This window comes from Falco biarmicus, chromosome 4 (assembly GCF_023638135.1).
Source record: "Falco biarmicus isolate bFalBia1 chromosome 4, bFalBia1.pri, whole genome shotgun sequence".
Lineage (NCBI taxonomy): Eukaryota > Metazoa > Chordata > Aves > Falconiformes > Falconidae > Falco > Falco biarmicus.
Genome location: NC_079291.1, coordinates 63,533,782 through 63,561,364, shown reverse-complemented (window position 1 = coordinate 63,561,364; position 27,583 = coordinate 63,533,782). Strand labels below are relative to the sequence as shown.

At 50.7% G+C, this 27,583-nt stretch overlaps 1 protein-coding gene across 10 annotated transcripts in view; it reads right to left on the bottom strand.

Moving 5' to 3' along the window:
• The window catches only part of PTPRS (protein tyrosine phosphatase receptor type S), a 161,920-nt gene that overhangs the window by 16,631 nt on the left and 117,706 nt on the right, over window positions 1-27,583 (bottom strand). For 5 of the 10 annotated variants that reach the window (XM_056335715.1, XM_056335714.1, XM_056335716.1 and 2 more), the window contains 14 exons: window positions 27,074-27,207; window positions 26,762-26,906; window positions 20,527-20,832; window positions 18,911-19,104; window positions 18,451-18,477; window positions 16,523-16,640; window positions 12,382-12,972; window positions 11,608-11,705; window positions 10,861-11,114; window positions 10,346-10,439; window positions 9,913-10,128; window positions 7,992-8,149; window positions 5,022-5,134; window positions 2,612-2,659 (listed from right to left, as the gene is read on the bottom strand). In XM_056335715.1, the coding sequence (XP_056191690.1) occupies window positions 2,612-2,659; window positions 5,022-5,134; window positions 7,992-8,149; window positions 9,913-10,128; window positions 10,346-10,439; window positions 10,861-11,114; window positions 11,608-11,705; window positions 12,382-12,972; window positions 16,523-16,640; window positions 18,451-18,477; window positions 18,911-19,104; window positions 20,527-20,832; window positions 26,762-26,906; window positions 27,074-27,207 (2,496 nt within the window). The remainder of the gene's footprint in view (window positions 1-2,611; window positions 2,660-5,021; window positions 5,135-7,991; window positions 8,150-9,912; window positions 10,129-10,345; window positions 10,440-10,860; window positions 11,115-11,607; window positions 11,706-12,381; window positions 12,973-16,522; window positions 16,641-18,450; window positions 18,478-18,910; window positions 19,105-20,526; window positions 20,833-26,761; window positions 26,907-27,073; window positions 27,208-27,583) is intronic. The other 5 variants (XM_056335720.1, XM_056335719.1, XM_056335721.1 and 2 more) reach the window with 5 other exon arrangements.

Here is a 27,583-nt window from a genome sequence, read left to right as displayed (position 1 = left end):
ATTCAGCACAAGGAAGTCTGGCTGAAAATTACAAGGATGGGTGGGGAGGAATGGACCAAAAAGTTCCCAAAAATAACCCCAAGGTATTCTGGAGGCTGCACTGGCTTCATACGAGTCTGCTGAGGATCAGGGCAGAAAGTCTCTCCTGGCTCATGGAGGAAAAGCTCCCAGGTAGCCTCTTGCTGTCCTGTAGCCCACCGCACCCCAGGAAGGATTTCCCCTTTGCTTCCCGCCTGGGACTGGAAGGTGGCTGCCACCCACCCCAGTACCACAGCACTGGGTGCAGACAGGGGGGGTAGGGGGCTTGGAGGAGCTCGTTGGAGGGAAGGTCACACCGGCTGAGATGCCCGAGACCAGAGATGAAACCAAAGGAGTACTATAAACACTCTTCTCAGTGTCTGTCCTGCCTCTGAAAGTAAGGGCTGAAGAGGACAGCAAACATAACTTGAGCTGTGACATTAGAGCAAAGCCAAAGCCTACTCAGAACAACTTCTGGCAACACAATAAGCTGTCTCCAGACCTCTGCAGGTCACCCCCTCACTGACTTCTCTCCCCTTGGGCTGGGAGGCAGCTGGGCAGCTCTCAGCCCAGCTGCTACCACCTGACTGCTGCAAAAAGCTAGAGATTATTTGCTGAAGTGTGCTTAGAAACACAGCGCTGTAAATGAAATCCCAAATGATGAACACGTAGGTCAAAAGGAAAAAAAACCCCAAACAATCGAAAAACGCAGTAATAATGAGCAAGCAAGAAAAAAAAAAATCCCCCAGATTCTCTTTGGCTTAGAAGTCATGGAGCAATATGTGTCATTCCCTCTGAGCAAACAGGCTGCACAAGAAAGGCCCACTGTGCCAATCTGGAATGAGAAGTCACATTCCCCTTGAAGGCATTTCACAAGTTTCCTTCATAAAAGCTCCTGGAAAAATCCTCAGTGTGACCAGCTCCTGAAAACCAGCTCTGTCTCTTTGCTGGGGAACATCCCGTCCCCACCTCCAGCCCGCTGCAAACAGCCACTGGCTGAGAGCACATGGGAACTCGCCTTGTTCTGCTGCTGTCAGAGACAGAAATCTCCTCGTGGGATCCATTTCTAGGGCTCTTTATTATAAAAGAAGACCAGAAACCTCTGTAGCGATAAACACTTCCCTGGTCAAAATGCCAAGTGCATGGGGGTTCCCATTAAGATCCAGGAGAAGTCTGATCTTAAATGAGCCAGAAGTGGTACTTCCCAGTGGTACCAGTCGGCACTGCTGTGTCAGCTGCAGCAGCTTCTCTTTTGTCTGCTTTAATTCAATAATTCTTTTTCAGACATGAAGAGAAATGGCTTGCAGGTTGCTCTGCTCAGCAGCCTCTTGGCTACCTGTGGGGCTGCCACCCAGGGAGACCTCCCGCAGCGGCGAGGATGGCAGCGGGAGCACTGCCGGGGGCCGAGGATCGGTGCGGCTTGAAAAAACACACAAACCCCCTCTGTTACAATAAGGTGGTTGAGGGGAGGTGGCAGGTGGACTGGGGCAGTATTGGCAGGAGTATTCAATACCAGAGAGACCAACATTTGGATTAAACTAGTCAGAAAAAAGCCCCTGCCCTCACAGCTCTGAGCACAAGCAGCATCTGTGATTCTTCACATTTGTCAGCTGAAACCTCACATCTACTTCCCTGCCCAGCATTTAAAAAAAAAAATAAAATCAAACCCAAAACCCACCCTGCAAAGCTGGGATCTTGGCTTCTAATGGGATGAAGTCTTTTAGAGCCAGTCTCATCTAACGTTTCAATCACTTGAATCTCTCTAATCTTATCACAAAAGACTTGATTCTCTATGCACCAGCCAACTCGCCAGAAACGTCACCCTAACATCTGTTACATGGGCCCGAGCCCATTTATCCTTGCAAAATCACCGCGGCTGGATGGCACTCTGCATGAAACCCAGGGGGTGTGGAGGACCGTGGAGAGGCCTCCGGTCTTTGTGCTCCTGGAACAAGTGGATGCCAAGGAACAGACACCTGCCACAGATGGGAAACGGCCCTTTTCCTCGCCTGACATGGAAAGGTGCCTGTGCGGTTCTTTCCAAAGAGGGGGGTTCATCAGCTGCAGCTCCGGTTTTCTCTTTCCCTGCGTTACGAAGCAATGAACACAAAAGCACAGGCACGCACACATACAACGCTCACACACCAGTGCACAAAAGATCACCTTCTGCCCGTCAATAAGTACGGGGGACATTTAGCCAAGCTGCTGAAATGAAACCTCTTCAATACTGGGGAGAAAAGCAAGCCTTGAAACCCAGGTCTTTCTCCTGAGACAGCAAAAGAGACACAGAAGGACGGCCAGTGTCCCACGCTGCTACTGGGGGCTCTATTCTGCTGCTGTGACTACCCTCGTCTTGCAAAAGGCCTGTGAGTTGATACTGTAAAACTGGAAGCGCAGTTCAGACAGACAGATGGCACAGAAAAGGGATGAGATGGGCAAACACGGCAGGAATACAGAGAATTTGGCATTAGAAAAAAAATAATAACAGGAACGAAACAGAATTGGAAAGGAAAACGACAGAAGAGAAAAAAAATAATAATGGGGGGCGAGGGGGAAATGAAACCAACAGGAACAAAAACACACAGGAACTAACTTTCAAAGTCAAACTCAGGGTCACTGAGAGGGCTGCTCAGACCAGAATCTGCAGAAAACAGTAAAAAATAAATAAATAAAATATACACTTTTGTAAAAATTTCATGCTAATAAAAAAACCAAAAAAACAACATAAATGCAAAGAGGAAAAGAAAGTTATTTTTTGTGCTAATTAGGCTAGGACAGGATATCTAAGATGTGCTATGCTTCCCCCTCTCCCAGCTGCACAGATGCTCACGCACGCTCCCATCCCCATGTCGCCCCTCCGTTCTGCTGTTGGGGACACGACAGAGACTCCACTTGCTGGACCCCGGGTCACCTGGCTGGAGCAGAGCCTACAAGCCTCTTCTAAACCACAACATACTTAATTCAAATTATTTCAATTCAGACAGCACCTATGGAGTCCTCCCCTGCAAACTGCACCACCACAAACTCTCCATCACCACCTGCACACTCCAAGCTCTGATTTTCCATCTTCAGCCAATTGTCTGCAAAATTCTGTGGGAGGCAGGTGACCAGCTCTCCCAAACCCTTTAAAACCTTTTATTGCTTTACAAACCATATCGCTGAATAAATGAGCGAGATGAACTCTTTGGCTAGATAAACTTACAAAGAAAAGGTGGCAGCCTCTTTCTAAAGCTGGACTGGACAAAGCCAGGCAGCCTTTTGAGATCTGCAGACCTTTGCCTAGCAGAGCCTTAGCGGCAGGTCTGCATGCCATAGCTACCTTTCACAAGCCTCTTAGACCAAGAATTCAGAGGTGCACCATGACCAAACCAGCAGGGTCAGTAGAAGACAGACTCACTCATCTATCAGTCGTGTTAACCGAAGCTCCAAGTGCCCTTAGCTGACTGCTATCCTGCGGGGACAGGGAGAAATACCCAGTAAGGGAAACACGTGAAACCGTACTTCCAGCTGCTTCTTAGCACCCAGGCTAAGCTGCATGGCCACAACCTTTTATCTTTATTGTTATCTTAGCCTAAGTTTTCACATGTGGGAGTGCAACTCTTCCTCTTGGGTCTCACACCACTACCTGGAGCGCCCAGAAGCCAACCTGAACACTCCCAAAAGGAGCTCCCCTTTGCACCCAGTATGTAACACTGAGCCCAGACAAATGCAAACTGCTGCTGAGCCGCAGCTGGGGAAACTCAAAAGATCTCAAAACACCTTCAGACTCTCCCGCAAGAGCACCACTAAGCAAGACCTGATTTAGGGACCTAACTGCTGCTGAACTGCTCTGCATTCAGTCCCTGCATGCTAGACGGAACCTGCTTCTATCCCTCAGCTCAGACTCAATCGTTGCTAAGCTTGGGCCGATACTAGCAGGCTGCTCCTAAATATTTTTGGTATGAAGCCCTTAGCTTGGTGCTGCCTTTGCGCTTCCCCAAAGATCCCTGCCCTCAAGGTACCTACTTGACTTGCCATGCTCACCCTAGAGAAAACTCAGACAACGCTAAGGACAGGACTGGGATGGGAAGGGGAAACAGGAGCTGCAGAAACATTACTAACAAGCACAAAACAGCAAAAAAATACAAACAAACTGAAAACAACAGCCAGCCCCCACAGAGCACAATAAATTCCCTTCCAAATCCTCAAGCACCAGGAACTCGGAGGCAGAGGTGTGTATCAGTGTGCAGGCACTGTTCAGCATCACCAAGTGTCTGTCTACGTGAGGACGTGCCCGTGCTGGGCTTTCAGTGGTGGCTTGCAGAGGTGCCATGCAGGCAGCTTAGACGTGCACGTACGTGGGGACACACATGGGGAGAGAGGAGGGTGCGTGGAGCCTCTCCGCCTGGTAGCTGAGTGCAGCTACACGCTTGCTCAGCAGCTGCCTGCAGCGGCAGCGCCTGCACTGAGCGAGGAGATGCTGCCTCGCCTGCACGAAGCAACCCCCTGCCCCCTGTCCCCGCACAGCCCGCCGGTGGGCCCGGCTCCCAGCAGGAGTGTTTGGCACATAAGCAGAAAGCTCCCGTTACAGACGTGGCTGGAGTGCTGCGTGCTGGGCAGCCTGCCACACTTCGTCTCCACCGCCCAGGGGATCTCCCAGCACGAGGCACGGTGCTGCGCGGCAGCATCGGTGCTCCGGCAAGCTTGGCACGGCCACGGCGCTGCAGCTGTGTACTCAGCCCAGAACGCAGCAGTTGAGCAGGGGATGCGGCGCAGCCCCTCCTCCCGCCTGGCTAGCAGGGGCACAGCCTGCACAAGGTCCCCGAGGTTGCCTGGCACAGGTTTCTCTCTGCCGTCTCGCTCAGCACAGGCAAGGCTGGAGGTTCCTTGGCTGCATCCCGGGCTGGCGCGGGCGCTGGCAGGCAGCACTGCAGCAGCCTCCACGCAGGCAGGAGGGGCCAAGGGAAGGGCAGTTGCTCCGCTCCTGCCTTCCCCGTGAGAAAGGCCGGTTAGCAGCCGGTTACCTGGAGTCTGGAAGTTGATGCGCCTCATTTCCACAGGGTCCTTAGGGTGGTGAGGGGTGATTTCAGCATTGTTCAGGAGGCATTTTGTCCGTGGCTCTGAATCTTTCCGTTTGCTTTAAACAAATTAGAAATAAAAAAAAAAAAAAGAAACAAACAAAAAAACCAAAAAGAAAAGCAGCTTAGCTTATGGGCCTTTTAGTCTCTTCAGCTACTCAGGCCAGTCAGACCTGAGCATAGCTCCCACCAACACCAGGGTCCGAGGCAGACAAGGATGTAGATTACATAAAACGCATCAGAAAAGGGATAAGGTTCGGAGGGTTTTGCAAGTGCTGTATTTGATGGGTTTACAAGGGCCCAGCAGCCCCTTAGCAGCTTTCAGACAAATCTGGAAGTTCCCCCTTCTCACAGCAGAAGTACAGACAGGCAGCAAGGAACAGCTGAGGTGCTGTGAACTCACACCTCAGCCTCCCTGCACAGCCAAGCCTCCACTGAACTTCGCAGAGCTCTGCAAGCAGAAGCCTTTCCAATCGTGGCCAAGCCATTTTCAGCCCGAGAGAACCACAGCCAACATCATTTGGAAAATCATTTGGAAAAGTACAGAATCTCCTGACCGTGACCTTGGATGAAAAGTACTGCTATTGCTCTGTTGGCTTGTTTAGGAGCTCTCAGTGCCTTGCTGCAGACAGAGAAGTCAAAGCAGTGATTTTCAGCCTTTCTTGATCTGCAGAACCCTAAAAATTGGGTTCAAAAAACAGCGTAGACACACGCTTTCCCATCACAGCTGTGCCTGCTGAGATCTGTCTCACCTCGTGCCAGAAGCTGAAGCCCACTCCAACCTGCCAGCTGAGCTGCACATCTAAGTGCTTCCTAATATATTTTACTCAAAACGGGTTAAGTTAGCTGAGGCAGTTGAAAGTCTTCGCTGACCTAGTGGCTCATTCTCCTTGAAAAGAATTTGTAAGCAAAGCCCAGTGATGATCTGCAGATGTCATAACCTCTGGCAAGGGAACAGTGACAAGCTGCCGGGAGCAGAACTTCTCCAGTGGGCAGAGAATGTGTACCCACACCCTGCGGCTTGCAAATATTGTCCAGCTCTTCTATAGCAAGATGGCTGTAGAGCTCCTCACCTCACCTGCTAGGGTTGCACCGAAGCTTCTAATAATATGCCTGCAGCAGTAATGGCAATTACTTAGGCAGAGAGAAGGTTATTCAGTACATTTTTAGCTGTCTCTTAATGTCATTAATAGCTAGAAGAAGTGGCACGAGCCCTGCCAGCACTGCATGGGGCAGCATTTTAGAATTATACCACTTTGCAGTTTGGGAGTAGTTTATTTTTGCCGCAGTTCTGAAACTGCTGTTAATAGTTCATTGGCTAAACCCATCAGTTACTTCCAGTGAAAGCTCTCCCAGCCTCGGAAATGGTTTGAAATAAGTCTAATTTCTGCAGTCATAAACGAACTCTGTTAGAAGTCCCTGGCTGATGGGGCAAGAATAGCTTTTGCAACGGGGCGAGGACAACTCAGCTGGTAAGATTCTGCCTCCAGTATGCCAGCGGCTCAGGGACAGCCTGTACAGAGCAGTCAGACATGGAGAAACCCACTTCCACCTCTGACTGCAACACAAATGGGTGTTTCTCTGCTCCATTAACTTAACATTTTATGAGCCGTTTACTGTCACTGCTGCTCAGCTTGAGAAAGGGCCATTATATTTAGGAACAGACAAGTAGGAGAAAGCTGGGCTTTCTTTACTTTTTCTGCCCTGATTCAAACATGGTCTCATGCTAGTCTGACACAGGGCTCCTGTTAGGACAGATGTAACGGTAGGAACCATACCAACAAAGCCCCATCACCACAGACACTAAACACTGCCTGGCACACAGCAAGAAAGAACCTAAACAAATTGCAAATCTGGTGCTCTTACCTGTCTGGCTTGCTGTCCAGGAAAGCAGTAAGTGGAGAAAAGACAAGACAAATGTTCAGGTTAGAAAGACCTTGCAGAGGAAAGGGGAAGCATTTGCTCAGCTCTAACCCTGGTAGCACAGGTAGAAGGTGGGACCAGTAGAGATTACCCACTTAGATCAGGGCTAAAGAACACCAAGAACCACTGGAGTGTCTGACCCCAGAGCACTTGTGAGCCTGGCAGCTTCACACCTGCTGGGATGCAAAAGACACACCCTTGTGCATAAGTGAACACACCTGTGAGGATGAAAGATGCAGCAGGGTTAAAAGAGCTCGCTGCCATCCTGGGTATGTGATGTCCCAGGTAAGGACACCCCTGCATTGGCTATAGCTGCCATCCTGCCCTTTTTCTTGCCTTATTTTGCTCAGCATCTGCTTCCTTTCCTCTTCTCTTTCATTGCACAGTGTAGCCTGGGTGTGCTCGAGAGGCCCCCGGTCTCATCCACGCACCATGAGATGCTCAGAATGCCAAGGAAAAGGGCGAGATTTCCAGGCAAGGAAAAGGGAGAGATTGCCAGGGGTTGTTCCCTTCTCTCTCCTGCAGACTCACATCACAACCCTGCTTTCATCTCCCACCTCCAGCTGGAAACCAGTTTGAGAACAATGGGGGTCTCTGGTCTCTGCTGATCCACTGCACAAAGATGCTTTCTCTGCAGCACCCCCACTCTGCACACAGAGCACAGAAAGGGGAGCCTGAGGCTGTGAGCAGCTCTTTTGGGGGAGACAGGCAAGAGACCTGACAAACTCATTGCACATGTATAACAACAGACTGCCTGTAAGATGAGCACAGCTTTACTGAGAGTGCCATGGGTGCAAGTCCCTGCAACCCACTGCTAATCTCTTCCGTGCCACTCAGACCCCTCCATTTGTGCCTCAGGGCTCCTCTCTCTGCTGCTGGTGGAAGGATTTGCCCTCAGCTGACAACTACAGGACCAAGGAGGAAATTCCCTTTAGGGACTAGAGCTGGGGACATTCAGAATGGTCACAGATCTGGGCAAGAAGCATCTCTTACTTTTTGTAGAGTAGGATAGCGATGACGATGCAGATGATGAATACCACGGCCAGGACGGGCCCAATGACCCAGATCAGCCCTTCCTCTCCATCAATGATCGGCTGTGGGTCAGGGTTGTCCAGCTGGATGGGGTCGGAGAAAGGACTAGCAGCAAAAGTCTGGAAGACACGAGAAATTGTGGGACACAGTTCAGAGATGGAATTGGGACAGAAAACAATGGAGAAGTACTCCACAAGAGAAATTGCTAGACAGGATGTGAGCTCTCTGCAGCACAAACCATGTAATAACAGAGAAAAATGTGCTCTTTCACCTGTAGAAAAAACCCTTGTCTGTGAGCATCCATATGACAGGTATCTTCCTCCTCCAGTGCTCTGGGTAAGACATGAGAAGCGAAGATCACATCACGTGAAGTGGTAAGACTGCCTCGTGCCTACGGCTCACCTCATCTTGTAGCCAGGAGGCACTTTTAGAAAACCAGTTGACTATGCCTCTGTTCCACCACATCCCTGAGCCCTCTTCACTGCCACAAACACTTTTTCCAAGCTCTCATGCAACCATCTGGATTTTGACAGTCAGATGGGATTACAGAGAAAGAGGGAAGGGATTAAAACAAGAATTAACGCTTATAAAGAGTCTGGTCTGATGACTGAAAAAAAACAACCCTGAAATATAAATAAATAAAATGCAGTATGTCTCCTCTGCTCCCTCTGCAGTGAGCTGGGCTCTTGAGGAGAATCAGAGGCACGTTTGAACGCACCAGAATCCAAACTAATGAGCATTGCCTGCACTCTCGTGAGCGCTACAATCTCCCCATCCCTGGAAGGATGCATTTCCATCTTATACAGAAACTAAAATGCACAGAGGAGAACTGGCATGGCCTCGTTTGAGTGAAAAGTCTGGGACAGGACAAGAAGAGAAGATCTGGACTCCAAGTGCTTGAACTCTGTCAGCTCTCGGCAAGACCGAAATACTGCTACATACTTGGGAACTGCTGTGAATCCAGGCCGCTGTGAGTGAGTATGTAGTACCTTGTTTTAAAGCAGAAATTACCACAAGCTGCAGTAATCCGATTGAGAAACCCATTCAGAAGCGTGTCAGCCTAATCCTTTCATATCAAATACGCAACTAAATATTTATTTGGGGAAAAAAAACTCTGAAAACCCTTAATTTCAAATAGCTCTCCACTACAACTCCATAGGGGGATTTAAAAACAGCAAAGTATTAGACTGCTTCCTATTGTGTGTGAGGGAGGAGGCAGGTAAATATTACAAAACAGTTGTTTTCCTAAAGCCAAACACAGCACCACTGAAGCCAGCAGAGGTGCTGAAGTAGTAGAAAGCATATGTAGTTTTGCATTAAAAAAAATACTCCCCTCTCTGCTTGACAGGGAACTTAGTAATGACCAGGGCGTGTGACATGCTGTTCTTAAAGCAGGATGGCTAGGGTCATTGCTCTAAGGAATAAAAGGACAGGCTTTACAAGAAATTACCCTTTATTGGACCTAGGGATCTCTGAACTTGAGTGCAGTCCTGCGTGGATAGTTCAGTACTCCCCATTCTGGACTCCAATCTGGAGCTGTAGGTATATCAAGTCCTGCCTATGAAGACCAGCAAAATGCAGCAGGAGAGCACAAAAGCTCGCATCATCAGCCTTTCTGCTTGGGAAAACACGTTTGCTGCGTGCAGACACAAGCACAAACAGCTCCAACAGCCATATGCAGAAGCTTCACAGCTGGACTGGAAGGTCTTTACAAACACAAAAATCTCAAGATCTGGCACCTGGTGGGAGAGTTACAGCGAATGCCAGGAGGGCACCAGGGCTGCTGGCAGCTCGCAAGGGAGCACTTGCTGTCTCTGGTCACTAATGGGGACAGAGGGGCACAAGCATCTGAAGAGGGCAAGAGAAAGCAGGCAGCACTTACAGCCTCGGGTTCCTGGAGCACTGCCAGGATGAAGACAACATATTTCTGCCCTGGCTCCAGGGCTCTGTTCTCGAAGTTGTCGTAGTGCTTCATGTCCCCCAAGATGAAATGGGAGGGGAGGGAGCGAAACCGGGCAGCAATGTAGGGCTTGGGGAAGTCCAATTGTCGGGAGTGACGCAGACTTCGGCGTCGGAGCCTGGCAATGTCCTGAACAAGCTGGAGGGAGCAAAGGAACACTCTGAGCCCTGATGCCTTCAGCACCATCAAGGGAGCAGGAAGGGTGAGCCAAACCATCCCACTCAGGCTGGCCACACCATAGCTACTCAGAACGTGGAGCACAGACACCCCAAAACCACCTTCCCAGGTCACCATCCCACCCATTACAGCTGTTTCCTCTACGCCCACAGCTGGCTTCAGTTTCATCCACACTCACCTCCTCCAGATCCATCTCCTCAGGGCTGCCCAAGGGGTTGAGGAACTGTCCTCCCCGGGACTTCCTTAGAGGCACCACCACAATGTAGTAAGCCCTAAGAGTTGGGGATAATCAGAAGAAATACAAGGAATTGATCTCCTCCGAGCCACAGCAGAAGAGAGTGCATGCAATGATGCAGAAGGCTAGGTTTGCCAAAACAGCCCCACTGGCTCAATCCAGCAAGCCCCTTATTTTTACTTTAGCACAGTTGTAATTGATGCTCCTGGAGCAAGCTTGAATTCAGTGGCAGCCCCTTATGACATGTCTCCTTATCTACTCCCTTTGCATTTCTCTGCCATCCCCTGTTAGCTCTGCAAAATGGCTCCAAAAGACAAGAGTCAGGCAAGGCTACAAATGCAGGGAACGCACTCCCTGCCACTGCCCTTGCGGATTTGTACTGTGGACTCCAGCCATCAGGGCTGACCCCCCCCCAGCATGAACTGAGACCCCACATCTGCAGTTTAACAGGAACCTACTGGACAGGCACAGAGCTCTTCACGTCTGGGAGAATCACCACCACGTTGCCATCAGCATCAGGCTTGTGGGTCACCTCTGGCTTCTTTGATAACATGTCAGCAGCTGTCCAGGCAGCAACGTTCTGCTGCAAGCCACCCATGCTATTGCCCCGGTTCATGAGAACAAAGTTGTAGAACGTGCGGGGCTTCAGGTTGGTGATGAGCTTCTTGGTGGTGCGGCCATCCACATCAACATTCAGCCCGTTGTACTGGATCTGTGGGAGGTGAAAAGGCAGCGAAGCTGTACCATGAGCAAGGCTAATAATGCTCAAGCAACCAAACTCCCTCCTCCCCACTGCTCTGGTCTGCAGCGAGGGGCACAGCTTTGGCAGGAATAGAACACAGGAATAGAAGGCACATGTGTGGGGAGCCGTCTCATCTCCTGTGCCCACTGCAGGGTCCCCAAGCATAAGGTAGATGCAGACAAAAGCCTTGAGATTTGAGACTAGGAAAGAAATTTTTATTCAGGAATGGGAAAATTGTGGTAACTTGCCTAGGGAGGCAGTGCTATGGTAACAGTGGTGGGAATGCAACCCAACAGCCCTGATTTTTGGCCTACCTCCCTGTTGTAGTGATAAACCATCGTCTGCCCATATCTGAGGCAGGGATTCAGAATTCCTGCCTCTTACAACCTCGTACTCAAACCAAGAGACAAGACTCCCAGGGAACTGGGAAGAAGCACAGTTCTGACCCCTCCATTTCACTTGCCTTGTATGGGGTGGGAGAGTTGTAATTCTCAGGAAACTCCCAGCTCAAAAGGACAGATGTCTTCGTCACCATCTTCACCTTGAAGTTTTTGGGCAAAACTGCTGAGAGAAAAGTGAGGAGGAACAGGAGATAGGAGAAGAAAAGGCAGCAGAGGGAAGGAAGAGCAAGAAAGAGAAGGAAGAGAATGTCAGGCACTGGCAAAAGGGTCTGCCAGGCTGGGTCTGGCTGCTGCTGCAGGGATGGAAGACCTTGCTCCCTCCTCCACACTTTGCTCGTGTTTTGCCAAGGTCCATCTCCCCATGCTCCCTGTCCCCACGCCTAACCCCAGGGAGGGGTGAGGGAGGGTGCATGGCTTTGCCCACACACTTATGGGTCTGGGTGGCTGCTGCAGGAACGAGGTGCTGGCTTTCTGAGCATGCTCAGGTGAGGAAACCCATCCCAGGTCACGTTTTGAGGGTTTTTTTTATTTTTTCTGTTTTCTTTTGGCTGTTTGCAAAAGCTGAAGAAAATGCTCTTCCCACCTGTATAGCGACTGGCCCCCCACTTCAGGTGCCAGTGACAGAAGGGTGTCCGGACTTAACTTAGAAGAAAGTGGTAAAAGGGACTTACCTGGCACAAGGCAGATTGGAGCTGAGGGACTGAGTGTGAAACCGGAGTGCTTTCAGTTACTCACGAGCCTGGCTGAGCCTGGCTTGACCTCTCCAGCTCTCTGCCTCCCGGCACCAGCCCCGGGTACAAGGGGAGAGAGAGGGAGGAGAAACCGGTAAGTCCTACCTTGATCCAGCTGGAATGTCCGATACTGGACCGTTGGGCTGTATGGCCCGGGGCCTTTACTGGTGTGAGCACGGATTTTAACATCATAGGCAGTGTTGGGTTTGAGGCCGTTGAGGGTGTACGAGTTCTCTGGGGAGGGGGGCAGGTCTTTTTCCAGCAGGTTGCCGGGAGAACCAGCTTCCCGGTAGGCCACGGTGTATTTGACGATGGCTCCATTTCTCTCGGCCAGCACAGGGGGAAGCCAGCCAAACTGGACCGACATGGATGTGATGTTGCTCGCCTCGAGGATTTGGGGGTAACCCTTGGGGATGTCTTCAGGGGTGGTGAGTTCCTGCACAGCTTCCTCCCCAAAGCCAGCCCGGCTTTTCACGGCCAGCTTGAAAACATACGTGGCGCCCTTATGTATGCTGGGAGCGGTGTACTTATCCTCCAGGGCCGTGAACTCCAAGGTAGCCAGGGGGTCGACATCCTTGCGGCCAAACTGGAGCCGGTAGCCCATCACCTGGCCTTCCGCATCCAACGGAGGCTCCCATTTCACCAGAAGAGTGTTCTCTTCTGTCTGGTGCACAGACAGGATGGGCTTCCCTGGGACTGGGAGAGAAGAGAGACACCTCCAGTCACACGTGTGGCAGAGCGTGGCTGGTGAGGAGATGCAGACTCTTAAGCTGTGGCAACAGGTTCCTCAAATCAGGGCCAAGGTTTCTTTCAGCTCTACTCTGTGCACTTTAGTGTATCCCCTTGTAAATCAAGCTGCTGCCACCCACCAGTGGTGGGACAGGTGGACGGTCTCTATCAAGCTCAGGAAACGAGGTGCACTGCCAGCGTGTCAGCTGTGAGGTACTATCATGTTTCTGGATTTATTTTCTTCCCTTTCCTCAGGATGGGAAGGTATGCACAGCTCCTGCCTTACCACGGGACCACGGAGCCTCCCACAGCTGGGAAGAACAAACTCGGGTTTCCTGACTCCCAGCCTCCCGGCCTAATCCCCCCAGCAGACTGCTTCCCAGGGCAGCGAGGAAGGAACGCTGGAGTCCCCCAGACTCCGATCCTCTCTCTCTCTCCCTCCATTACGCAGCACAACTCATGCAGAAAGAGACGGGAACAGATTGGCTCAGGCTGGGAAGTCCAGAGCAGCTGAGGGTAAAGTAATGAAGGATGGGAAAGAAGTCTGGGCAGCCCCAGGTCCTGAGCAGCGGGCACGAGGCCAGCAAAGAGAGTCTGGCAGCATCTGATCACCCAGTTGGGTACAGAAAGAAGGAAGCACGGAGAGGATGGAAATGGTGCCCAAAGTCTGTGTGAGGCAGAGGGCAGGGAGAGTCGCTGGTTACTCTGTGCAGTTTCCCCTCTGGAGGAAGGGAAAAAGAGAGCTGAATGCTGGTGTGTTTTCACTTACTCCCTCCTTAACCTGTCAGTTAGTTCCTCCACATTTGGGGGGCTATTGCGGGAGATCAGCAGTGCTGTGCCTCTGTCTAATGAGCCTTGGCACTGCCCGACCGCTAAGCAAATCCACAGCCACAGTTAAATGGCATGTGTAGGCTCAGAGGTTCCTGAAGCTGGAGAAACCAGAGCATTAATTCCAGCAGCTCATGCGTCATTTACACTCAGCTCCACTATTAAGAGATCTAATTTCCTTCTCTCCGCCTTTCTTCTGGTTGAACAGGTGGAGGAGAGAGATGGAGTTTGGAGAGATCCCGGCCCACTCTCGCAGCGTGAGTCTGGCCAAGCATCGCCAGGCTGGAGGACTGTAGCACGACTCATGAAGCAAGCAGGAGGGAGCTGGCAGGGAAGGATGCTGCCTGTGTCAGGGATCCTGGCAGAGTCAAACTGGGGAAACCACTCGGCCTGCTGCACCGACTGACAGCCGAACACTGGGATGAGGGGTAGCCTCTGAAACAAATGCTTTCTCCATTTCAAACTGCCAAAGAATGGCTAGGGAGCAGTGCTGGGAGAGTCTCCCTTGGAAATGCTTAAGAAACACATTAAGGAGAAAATCAGTGACATTACCTTTATGTTTCGGGTTTTATCACAAACGTTGCTATAATCAGCCGAGCTTGAAAATATTACATTTGCACAGCAAATACTGTTTGGAAGGAAGGTGAGAAGAAAGCACTAGGGGTGTGTGTGTGTTTTATTTTGCAATTGGTTTGGACACTAAGGGAGAAAACTGGATGTATTACTGTATTTAAATTCAGCCCCGAGCCCTGAATGATAAAGAAAGAAATCTCTCCTCTCAGAAGGTATATTGACTCAACAATGCAAAGAAGGTAAGAATGATACAGAGCCATTTGAAAGGTTTTGTGGGTTTGTTTTTTTAATAGCTATTTCAAGTTGGGGGAAATTGAGTTTTGGGTAATAGTTGCTGTGCTGGAGAAAACATCCCTCTGTGACTGATCACCTGCTCTGCAAATCCTAATGGGGAGAGATGAGGGAGGGTGACAAGGGAGGGAGGCAGAGAGAAAGGCTCCGGAAGAGAAAAATGAGAAGAGCAGAGAGCCTCGGGAGGAAGGAAACGAGAAGAGAGCACCAGGGAGCTAGTGAGAAAAAAAGGGGCAAAGCTGGAGGGGGACGAGAGAAGGGTGAGCGAAGGAAAAGGTTTAACAGCACACTGGCACGACAAGGCGTGAGGACAGGAGCCTAGATGCTGACATCCAAACGCACCCTGCTGTAACGTCTACAAGAGCTGGTGTCCTAGAAAGCAACCTTGTTCTTTTGAATACTGTTCCCTTAACAAGGCAGGAGAGGCAAGAGAGGACGGGAAGCCTGAAATCCCATTCGCTTGTCTGAACACAGGAACATAAAATGAGATGAAGATGTGAGTCAGGGTAGCGAAAAGGCAAGGGCATGGAGGGCAGCCGCGGCTCCAGCCCTGTGCGTTTCGGGCCAGGGCCCCTAAGCCCTCTCTGTCCTGTACACTCAGTGGAGTGTTTGTGCTGCCTCCAGAGCCTGAGCAGAGGTTTCCAGATTAATTATGCAGTGCTGACCAAAGGCCTTCGATCCCTGCAAAGGCAGAGAGCCATGTTCTTCCAGAAGCAAGGGATGGTGTCAGTTTATGCAGCTGCTGCAGGCAGGGTGAAGATGACTACCCCAAAACAAATAAAACAGCTAGGGTTGGGAAGTTAGTGCACAAAGAAAAGAAATAAGAAGTGGAGAAGCCATCATCTGACAGCAGGAACAAGAGAATGAGCACAAGCAAAACGGGGTGAGAGAAGGTAATGGCAGTCCAACAAGAGATGGGCTGGATGAGGGACAACTCCATGTCTAGGCACCATAGCCTCCCTCCATTGCAACGAAACCCATCCCACACTGCAGAGCAGCAGTTTAGTCACTAGAGCAGAAACCACAGGAATGCAAACACTGACAGGACAGGTGGAGTGTCTCCTTTCTGCCTGCAGCACAAACTATTTGGAGGAGTAACGGATACCCTGTTGCCCTTTGTCATTCCTCTGTCTGGGCCCTGCCACCCCAGCTCAGCACCACATCCTCTGAGGCTGACAGATACTTTGCCACGAAGAATAGGTCAAAGGGAGCAATGAATCTGGGTGGTATGTGCAGACAGAGCCCAGGTCCCAGAAATGCTAGCGAGGAAAGGTCAATACTGCCCGTACTTTTCCCTCCACTAGTCCTGAGTAAAAAGGGGACTTATATTCAGAGACAATAGTAGAAGAGTGGGCAGTATAAGCTACCACTGTCTGCCCACTGCTTTTCAGATCTTTGCAAGTCAACACCACGACCACAGACCTCTGGCTCTCCTTCTTCCCGGGGTACCTGTGTGTGCAAACCATCAAAGTTACACAGCCTCTCCACTGTCAGACCAGGCAGAGAGTCTCTTTACATCTGGTGCACTGGAATTTACAGCACAAGAGATTACAACCAATTAATTAATCCTCTGTTGCATTTCTGGGTGTGTCTGAGCTTTCTGCAGCACTTGACAGAAAAGTGTGTAATTTAGTGAGGGCTACAAGTGAGGAACGAAGGGGTTTCTGCCTTCCTAGAAGTAATTCTGTATTCGGGGCAGCACAGCATTTGCTGCAAGTCTGCCCCTCATGAAGGGAGTGGGATGAAAGAAGCCAAGTCTGGAGAAAGAGCTTTTCTTGGTTTTAGGAAACTGGTGAATCCCAACAGTTCAGGAAAAGGCTCTTACCTGCACCCTTTGTGGTGACCACTTTCGGTTTGCTGCGAGCACCATCTCCCTTCATGGTGTAAGCGGCTACGGTAATGGAATAGGCAGTCTCAGGCTGGAGCCCAGCAATGATCATTTCCTGTTTGCAAGATTCCAAAGGAAAATCATGTAAATGTTCAGGTACATACACACGGGTAGATCTCTCCTCCTTGCAGGAGTCTCAGGCCTTTTCTAGCATGCAGGAACATTCACTGAATCTGAAACCAGGAGATGCTCTGGGGCAACTGGGTAGATGTGGCAATCAGCAGGAGGATGAGAGCCACGTTTCCTTAGCGAGAAGCACGCACACCCTGGCTGCAAGCAGTCCCTCTGTAAACACAGCATGTCCCTGCAGGGCCCTGGTTCAATGCCTTCTCTTCCAGATCTACCTCTCACGCATTCCCTATCTCAACACAAACTGCTTCAGCCATCAAAATGCTGCTGCGCTCTTCAAAGTGCTCCTCATCACTATGCGGTCTCAGAGGAGGTCTCAGCGGTTTCAGGGAGATTACATTTTTTTCACCATTACCCCCTCCCTCCTCTTCTCAGAGATATTTTTTAATGCCTTCATAATATTAAAGGGATTGCTTTAACGCAAAGTGCAAGGCGACATTTTCTGCTTGCACACTAAAGCTCCCTGCTAAATCCCCAACACCCTCCTTCCTCCATCCTCTATCAGCCTCACCACACCTGGCTCCCAGGAGCTTTTGTTAGAAGACTGGCCTCAAGAATAGCCCTTCCCCGTGAAGTATTCAGCCCTTCAAAGGGCTCTGTTGTAAAAGGAATACCCGTACTACATCAAACAGGATGACAGCGTATGCAGCAGGGTTTTCTCCAAGGGCCTGAAAAGGAGGGAGATGTGAACTTTGTGCATGTTTTATGGCCTTCCTCTCCCTCACCCCCCCGCTGCCCCTTTGTGCTTTCAATATTAAATCTCAAGGCAGCACATGGGAAGAATTTGCTGGTCCTGAAAATATCTGTATTGCCCCCAAAGCTGAGCAGGGAGTGGAACAGCAGAACTTTAAAACAGCGGGATTTTGATCAAGAAGTTTGGAAGCCGTTAGCTACAGAGACAGGTCTGTCTTCTGGAAGTCAAGAAACCCGTTCTGCTTTCACACACTTGCTGCTGAGTTTTGTTAAGAATTTAGGCACGAGACTTTGCCTTTCACAGGCCTCAGTTTATCCATCTGTAAAAGAGAGGTCCCTCACTTTTGCAGGGCACTTGGCAATCGCTAGGAGACATGAATACAACCAGTTTAGTAGTGCGTTATCTTGGGATCACACCATTCCAAGAAGGAAATGCTTTCTTTACTGCTTTGTAGCTGTAAGGTCACGAAAAACATTTAGCATTTTAGCAGAAGTAGCAAATGTCGAACAGCCAAGCTGCTTTTAAGGTCTACTTAAAAGTGCCAATAGTGATTCAGAGCTTTGCATCAATGAAGTATCTAAGAACCTTGGCCCTCTGAGGGCACAAAGCATTTCCTCGTGCCCTGATAGCTTAGGACTTAGGGGGCTCTCAACACCCAGCGCTTTCCAGCCTAACCATGTTTTTCAGCCACAAGCCAGGGGTGCTCGCAGACCAGCCCATCTTTAAGTGTATGTTCAAGGTAATCCCAAATCCAACGTCCCATCTGCTTCCCCCAGGAGGAGCAGCGGACTCATCCCTCCTTCAGAACCGAGGGGAAAACCCTGCAGTCCTGCTGCGTGCTGACGGATGACACAGTCACACAGGGTGGCAGAGCAAAGTGAACAGGGTGGGGACAATGTGTGGGGACACCAACAACAGGCTTTAAAACAGGCACACTGGCACTGCAAAAAATAAAGGAAAAGGAAAATATCACACCGCAACAGGGAGTGGGAGAAGGGAAGGGACAGAACCAGGATGGGAGGGTTTTTACTTTTTTACTTACGTATTCAGCAGTGTCATCTGTTTCCCACTGGGCAGAGAACAAGAGAGGTTTTGCACATGAGAATACAAGAGGGGAAAGAAGGGAAAGACAGAGACACAGCATGAGGAAGGAGTCCCTGAGCAAGCAGCCACACAAGGTCAGAAGTTACCAGGCCAGCATGAAGGAAGAAGTAGAGTGGGAGAAATTAGTAGATTCCACTGTGGCCTTTGCCTGTCTTAAAAGACTTCCCAGACACAGGGAGGATGGATGGTATTTAGTTCAGTGCTGGGACTGCAGTTCATACTCTTCCACAACAGCTACTGTCTGGGAGTGCAAATGAACTGCAGAAAGACAACATATACCTTGTCATGGAGACACTCATCTCCCTTCTCCAGCATTATGTTGCTTGGGATGAGACAAGGAGCACCCACCCCCCGAAAGCTTCCGCGAGAAGAGACCAGAGTAGGAGGCCAGTGCTTACCTGGGCGTCAGCCAGCATGATATCCTTGATCTGGGGCAGCCCCCTGGCCTCTCCGTTCTCCATGCGGACATAGTGGACCTGGTAGCCGCGGATCTGGCCATGCTGGCGGTTCTGGACTGGAGAGCGCCAGAACACTTGGATTGCGGTGGAGTTCAGGACCTCCACCTCCACTTTCCGAGGCGGCGCACTGGGCACTGCGAGGAAGGGAAGGAAGGGCTACGAGTCACTCGGCGATTTCCATCTGGAGCCTCTCACTTCACCTATGGGACATACACACCCCAAATCTACAGCCCCAAAAGGAGGGGGGCACTTAAACTAGACATGCCGCCATCTGTCACTGGCCTTCACTCAGTGAAACAGGGAAGGAGTTCTGGGGGATCTCATCTGCATGGCTCGGAGATACGCATGGAAACAGGTCCATCTCATAGTCCAGCCACTCTTCCATAGGCTTCTTTGTCCCCAGTTTGCTCAGACGGAAGAAACCATACAGTTCCAGCTCACATCCTGAGGGTAAAGCCACTCTCTGATGCACCAGACAAGATCTGGTCCTGCCTGTGGGATGTCAGGGTGGAGAGGATGCCGAAAGGGACTTGCCCTTGGAGCAACCTGGTCTCCCAGGCAGGGCAGGGGGATGCGGTTACAGCCGCTGTGTCATCTCAAGACAGGAAACAAGAGATGTCCAGGATGAATTTGGGCTGAATTTTTGGAAATAATAATAATAATAATGGGCATAACAGCTTCATCTGCTAGAAAACCATGCTTAATCTGAGCAAGGTATTCTACCCATTTGGGTACGTCCAGACACTCAGGGGAACAGGACCCACACTGGGGACAAACCTCTAGCTTTTTTAAAAAAATCTTTTTATTTAGGATGGAGGAAGAAAGTTTGGAATTTATTTTTAAATTTTATATTTATATTTTAATATTTTTCATTTACTTGACCTGTATTATCTGAGGGTTCTACCTCACCCTCACAGGAAGGGTGCTCTCCCTTCAAGCACACGTTCACATCTTTTCCTGGTTTTATTTTACTGTAGAAATGCCAGGGAAATTCAAGCTTCGTTGTTCCTGTTCATGCTAAAAAGTCTCAGAGCTGGGCCACTGAACTGGAGTCTAAGCTGCTTGTCACTGAAGGATTTTTTAAACTTTAACAGAGATCCTTCCTTTCTACCACTAACCAAAACTCTGACTTAATGAGGAGTTAATAACAAGGAATGTGTGGGAAGAACTCTTAATATTTTAAAACAGTTTCTGGCAGCAATCGTCTCTGATTTCATTTCCTTGCTGCCCCAGCTGCCTCCTTGCTCGCTAAGAGCATCTTTTCAGGAGAAGTGGCGCAGTCAAGGCTGAGAGACTTGATATTAAAAAAACCCAGAAATCAAAGCCAGCCCCAAGCCTGAAGCAGGGAAGGACGACCCTTGGACCGCGGATCCTGGGGGACCCAGGGGGCAGCAGCCCCTTGGGCGGAGGCTGTGCCGAGCCCGGCAGCCTTGGCTCCTGCACCACACAGGCCAGGAGAAGGGACTGGCCACGTCCCCCCCAGCGTGGGCAAAGCCCACTCCAGGGACACGCATTCACCAGGGGGCTCAGGAGAAAACCAGAAACAGCGCAATTACCATCTTCATCTGTCCGGACGATAACCGGCGAGCTCTCCGGGCCCGGCCCCACCTCCGTATGAGCCACGACAGTGATGCGATACTCTGTCCACTTCTCCAGGGACTCCAGGAGGATCTGACTGGTGGTTGGGGGGATATCATTCACCTCCTTAAGTTCCGTGTCCTCGGAGTCCAGCGCTCGATAGTAGACGCTGTAGCCAGCCAGGATGCCATTTTGGCTTTCAGCCGGAGGCGGCCGCCAACTTACCAGAATGGCGGTGGATCTGGTGCTGACGCATTTTACGTCTTGAGGGGGGGCAGACGGTTCTACGAGGGGGGAAAATTCAGGAGGGAAAGGGAAGAGGAGGGGAAAAAACAAAAGATGGGAAAGATAAAAGAAAAAAAAAAAGGAAAATGATAACAAAAAAATCTAAAATAAAACGTACAAAAATTTGGTTTAGGAAGATAAAATTAAAAAAGGAGAGAGCTTTTTGTTGTTGTCTTTTTTTTTTTTTTTGTAAATGAAAAGAAAAAAAAGCCAACGGAAATTGAATGGGGCATCAGAACTGAAATGTTATAAAGCAAAGAACTGAAACAGCAAGCGGGCTAGCCAAGAGGGGTCCTGCTGCTTCCCCAAAGTGTGGCTGGCACAACACTAAGCACCCAGCTTTACTCTGCAAAAGACCCTTTCCTTTAGCTCCCTGGTTTACAGCAGTCTGGCAAATCCTGCCCTGGCTGGTAAAGCACTTGTTTCCAAACCGCAGTCTCTGGGATCTTGAATTTCTTTGAAGGGATCTGTGAAAAGTGAGTAAGAAGAGCAAATCTTTTGCCAAGAGGCTTAAATGGATGAGTCTGTACCTCCAGATGGAAGTTATTAGCTGTCCACAGACTGAAGAAGGCAAAACCCCATGGTGGAAACGCCCAGGACACTGCCAAGTAGTGGTCCCCAATGGGTTTAGACAGAGGGGCTTTAGAGGAAAGACTTGCAAATGAGCAAGGCACAGGGCTTCTTGAGGTACCAGATTTTCAGAAGCAGCAGCCGGTCTAACTCCCACTGCACTTGCTGCCTGTACTGCACCAGGGTATTCCCGAGAATCCTGGGAGCACACCTTCAGAAACGCGGCCCCATGCAGCTGCCTGTTCTCACGGTGGCAGCAGCTAACTGTCCAAGGGCTGATTTTCAGGAGATGGGGAAGGTGTAAACCATAGCTTTCTAGCACAGGGCTGCTCACTTTGTGGTGTTTACTGAGCTGCAGTAGGTAATTTTAGTGCGGGCTGCTCAGTAGGACGCTGACACCAGCTCTGTCAGACGCTACGTGCTGGGGCACACACTGCCATGCCACAGCCGTGCCTTGAGATACAACTGCAAGAAGCACAGGTTTGTCGACAGAGATGCCACAGGTCTGAGACCTTGGCAAACTTGGGACAAAGAGTCTGCCACTTCTGTAACCCAACCGTAACCTGGGCACCTGGGGAAATCTTAGACCAGACTTCTTTCAATCACTAATTACAATCAATCAGCCCAGGCAAGCAGAGAGAGTGATACATTTGCAAGGCTAATCTGCAAACGCAATCTCAGCCCATACAGTCAAACTGCAATAAATAGCTTTTAACTCTCTGCAGACACTGCCAGAAACTGGGGCATCTTTATAAGCCCCCAAAGCATCACCTGCAAGAAGCCTGGGAGTTGGTAAATGCTGGTTACCATTTCCCATTCCTCTGTTGCTTTTTAATCGACAAAAAGCTATTTTACCAAGGAATGATTTTTTCAAACCTCTTACTCCCATCCCTGAGTCACAAACAGACGTTTAGCCCCAGCTTGCCTTGAGGACTCTGCTAAATCAAGTCATACTTTGCCCAGTTTGCACTGGACTGGAAACCACATGCTTTGCCTGTGCCTCCATTAAACAGAAGTGGGCTTTGCAGAAAGTGTAATGATAGTCCTCACACTGCAGAGCTGAGCACTCTGTCCAGTAGGACGTTCTGGGTGCTGTCCTCCTACTTTCATGCTTTACTTTGCAGCATTTTGGCTGTATTTAAAATGGCAGAATGAAACCCTTATCCTCAGAAAACCTACTGCAGAGAGTGACGATCCCTAGCCATGGCTAGCCACGCAAAATAATACAAAATATGTCAAACAAACAAAACCAAAAGGAACAAACTGGAAAATAAATCATAAATCAAGCCAGTAATTTGAAACAACAAAAAAAAACATCAGAAAGGAAATCATAATAATAAAATAATACTGATACAAAAAGTGACTCCTTCCAGAACATTCCCCGTCTGTTTACCTACCTTCCACGCTTCAACTGCTAACTTACAAGACTTTCTTAAGAGAAAACAAGAGAAACTGAGCTGCGAGGCCAGACCAAGCTCCTGGTGGGTTTCTGCACATGACTGGCTTTTAAAATGCCACCCTGCCCCACCGCTAGCCCCCCTGGCTGAGTTACTCCCCCTGCCAGCAGAGCCCGAGCTCCCGCAGCAATGGCAGTTTTGGAGCCCAGTCTGTTCTCTTCTGCTAAGCCACCTGCACAGGGACCAGAGGGCTGGGCAGCAGGTTCCCACTGCCGGATTCCCCTTCCCTGTAGCTCTCTCCATCTGCTGTGATTGACATAGCACCCACACCCCAGAAGCAACTCGAGTCCCTTTCAGCGTATGGAGGAAAAGACTCGACCCTCCTCCAGTGCCTGCCATGATGCTGTTGGCTCCTTTTTTCTCCCCATCAGGGGCTGGTAGTATTAAAAGCCACCTTTCCTGCTTAGCAGTCCAGCCAAAGCCAGCACGGCTGAGAAACCCACTGCAGAGAGGGTCTGACCTGACCTACCCTTTCCATCCTGAAACTCATTATGAAAGCCCCAGTAAGCAGAGCTGCAGCTCCGGCTGGCACCTGGGTTCACTGTTTGCACTGGCAGCTGCTGTGCGTGGCCACGCTCGCTTGCTCACTCACCCTCTACGTTCCAGCACAGGGACCTACCAAGAGGCCCTTTTGGGATGGTTTGCACTTTCTCTGGTCAAAAAAGGTGGGGTGGGGGTGGGGAGTGGGTGGGTGATGGGGGAGAAGGCCCAGATCCCACCCCGACTCCCTCCCCGTCACTCTCATCGACTACAGCACCTGGATGAAAACAGCCACCAAGTGCTGGCTGGCCATACTGGAGACGCATCTGGGGAGTTCATGGCACTGCGAGTTTCCTTCACAATCCAGCCCAACCTGCGTGACCCTGGAGACGTGCGTGTGTGGGGACAGCATCGAGAAGGTGGGAGCTGTATGCACGAGGCGAAGTACCACAGCCCACACCAGGGGCTCTCAGCTCACCTCTGCAACAAGCCCCTTTGCTGGAAAGGGAGCCACAGTGCAGACAGGAGCCCCCCCAGCCAGGAGACGACCATCGTTGTTTGCTGGCCCGTTTTTAGCAGGCAGACAGCTCTTTGGAATCCCCCCTCCCTCTGGCTCCAGGACATACATGAGCGTGTGCAGATCCACACACGTGTGTGTGAGCCTGCAGCGACAGGGTGGACTGTATTTGTGAATCTGCTTGAGACCAGCCAGTACTCACCTGAACTGCATCTTTTACATGCTTTAAAGTTGACTGTCCAAGCCACAAGAATGACCCTTACTGACCTTGTACAATACAGTGTTTTTTAACCCTTTAGGTACCATAGACTTTGTATAAGTTTTGTTCACTTTATCTAATGTAAGGAAGGGGGAAGGGAAGGGGAGCAGAGCTAATGGGTGGGGGAAACATCCTTTCTTGGGAAGGAACACAGGGTAAGAAAGCCCCGTTGTTCCTCTACACCTGCACATGCAGCCTCACAGCACCCACCCTGCCACCCCTGTCTGTCGACACGTGCTTTGCACTCTCACATTTCCAAGTCGGAGAGCTGCCAAGGAGCCCTGGGAAGGTCATGGCTAGTTAGAAAGGGCAAACCAGCTTCCTCCAACCATGAGATTCTGCTGGTTTTACAATCTACGTCTCTGGTACTTGAAGAGTTAAAACCCAGCTACTTCAAGAAGAAAAAGATACTTTACCTTTAGTTTAATGGATTTTACTTTGGTTATGATGCTCAGGAGGAGCCACCCTGACAGGGAGGTGGAGGGTGTTGTGCAGAAAGGTGTGCAATGCGGGGAGGGCTGCGGCATGCAGGCACATGCTTGCCAGCTGAGCTAGGAGGGGAAGAGTACTGAACGCCTCAGCAGGCTGCGGGAGGACGAAGGAGGCTTTGCTGTTGCAGAGACAAGATGCCATCGTGGTGTGAAACCGCTCAGCGAGAGACAGACAGACAGAGAGCAGGGAGCTGGTTTCATCGGGCTGTGAGAGCATGCAGGCAGGCAAGCAGACAGCAGAAGAGAAAAGAAAGAAGAGCCATGGAGCGGGCCGAGGAGGAGCTGAACGGAAAAGGAGCTGCAGAGGGAAGACACAAAAGCCTGTCCTGAGCCAGAAGGTCTGTGAGCCGAAGGATGTCGCCCGGACCAGGGAGAATTGACTCGTTCCTCCAACAGCCAGCCAGGAAAAAATGTTTCACCATGTTACAGGACACTGACAGCTCCCAGCTGACGTTCTGAAGAGCGTTAAATTAATGAAACTACCCCTATGAAAGCTGAGCTACAGAGAAACAAACCAGGCCTCATTCTGGGCAAGTGCCGAGTTACAAAAAGCCCCAAAGCCTTCCCCTTTCCCAGATCCCCTTCTCCTCACCCTTCAGGGAAAAATTTTCAGTGTTACTAAGCCCTACTGCCATCAGCTCCCACACCCCTCCTTCCAGCCAGTTTTTATTGACCCGGAAAGCACAAACCCTCTTTTCCTCCCATCCCCACAAATCTCAAGGAGGGAAACCCCTTGAAAAACAGAAGCAGAGTGTTTTTTCAGGTCCTTTCAGTTCATTTCCCCCCACCCCACAGTGGTGCTCCCTCTGACAGTACCATACTGGGATCAGAACCAGCAGATTTGCAGCAGAGTCAGGAAAGGATTTTCTTTCAATATGTAGAGAGAATAAAGGGGAAAAAAAGGGGAAGGAAAAAGGGTAAAAAACATTTGAAGGAAGGAAGAAAACAAAGTATCTTTGAATGGACTGGAGGCCTGAGAAAGCCCCAGTAAGGAATTCTGTCTATGCAGAAACAGACTCCCCTCTCCTCCCACTCCCTGGGGGGAGAGAAAGAAGGAGAGAGACAGGGGAAAAGAGAGACAGCAGGATGTGACAATTAAAACGGAAAGACGGGGCAGGCACCCAGCTGAGAGCCTGCTGCTCTCCCTTGTTAAGGACTCTGAGAGATGGGAGCAGGCACTCTCTCTCCTCACACTGGTGACCAGAGCCATTTCTGAGTTAGTTCTGCTCCCGGCTACTCCAAACTGCAGCGGAGTGATTTAGTAGAGATGAGAGGAGACAGAAAACACAAAGAACAGCTGCCACAGCCACTCATGCAGTGAAAAAACACCTCATTTAAAAGCAAAGATCTGTGAAAAGCCCAGGTTGAAATATTGCCATCCAGGGTTATTGTCCCCAGGGCAACAGCGAAGGGAGACAATCCATTAAACTAAAACCAGCACATTTTGGTTGCTTACACTCCATCCTGGTGTCATTAATATCCCCCGCCCCAGCTCCACATGACTCCTCTCTCCCCCTCTGCCGGAGCCCAAACGGGATCGTTCCCAGCACTTGCTGGGCCAGCAGGCCTTCCTCCCTGCGGCTACCAAGTCGCTCACAGAAAAGAGCATGAGGACCGCTTCCCCAAAGGCTGCTGAAAATGCTGGGACTTTTGATTAATCACCTTCCCTTCTCCTCTTCCTCCTGATCCCCCCACTGTCTCCCCACTCCATTGCTTGTGCCCCCCTTCCAGACAACTGCTGCTCAGTTTCTGCCAGCGGACAGGCAAGCTGCTGCACCACGGTGGGCTGCCCTCCTCCCTGAGCATGCTCAGCACCACGGGCCAGCGCAGCCCACCAGCAAGCCCTTCCCTGCTCCCCACCCCATCAAGTGGACGGTGCTACCTGGCCTCCCACCGCCCCCGCCCAAAGCATGCACTGGCTCTGCTCCCTCCTTTGTATCTCAGCTCTCTGGGTCAGCAAAGGGAGAAGGGAGCAGGTCCCAAAGGTGCCCCGCTCCCCGCCGCTGCCCACCTCCCTGCAGAGGAACCCCAGAGGTGTGAAATGCCGCAGCACCGCGAATGTCCACCCCACAGCTCCGTACCCCTGTGCCCACCATCTCTGGTTCCCTGACTGTCTTCCCCTCAGAGAAGGGTGGGAAAAGGAGAGACACCTACTAGACTGCAAGGTGCGCTCCCTGACCTCCGGGGTGAAGGCCCCCAGGCCCAGAGCCGAGCGGGCGGCCAGACGGAAGACATACTCAGTGTTGGGCTTCAGGCCTTCCACAGTGAAGGAGGTCGTTGGCTCGAAGTTCTTCGGCACCTGAGATGGGCGAGGGGGAAGAAAAAAAATAAAACCAAACAAAAAGGAGCAGAGGCGAGCCCTGCCCAGACACCTGCCCTACTCCCCTCACTCGGCCACCTTGGGGAACGGAAGGTGGGATGCTCCTCAGCGTCCCAACCCTTTGTGCTGCTTCTCTCTGGACTCACCTCCCTGCCGTGGTCTCCTTCCTTATAGAGGAGCTCATACTTCACTATGATCTCCTGGCGGGGAGGGCTCCACGACAACACGATGCTTGTCTCTGTCTTGGCTTCTGCTCGGAAGTTCATCGGCTGCCCGGGGACTGACACAGAGAAGAAACCGATGGGGTAGAGGAGGAAGGTGAGAGACAGGAGAAGCCACATTAACTTGGCTAATTAGAAAACTCCTATGCTGTTTTCCTCAAAGCCTGCGTGCAAATCAGGAGCAAACTGCCATGCTGCAGAGTAGGCAGCCCTTCCTTTAAAGCACTGGAGGGTTAAATCCCACTGCAGGACTCAAGCATGTCCAAAGCTGCAAGAGTCCTGCTGGATCATATGCCTCTTTCTTGGCACTGCAGAATCCAGCCCTTCCCACTAATCCCCAGTACTAAGGGATTCTGGAAGCGGGAAGCCCCTGAGCAGCCCGTTGAGGATGCAGGGTCTCCTCACCAGCACCCCTCGCCGCAAGCGGGGCACTGA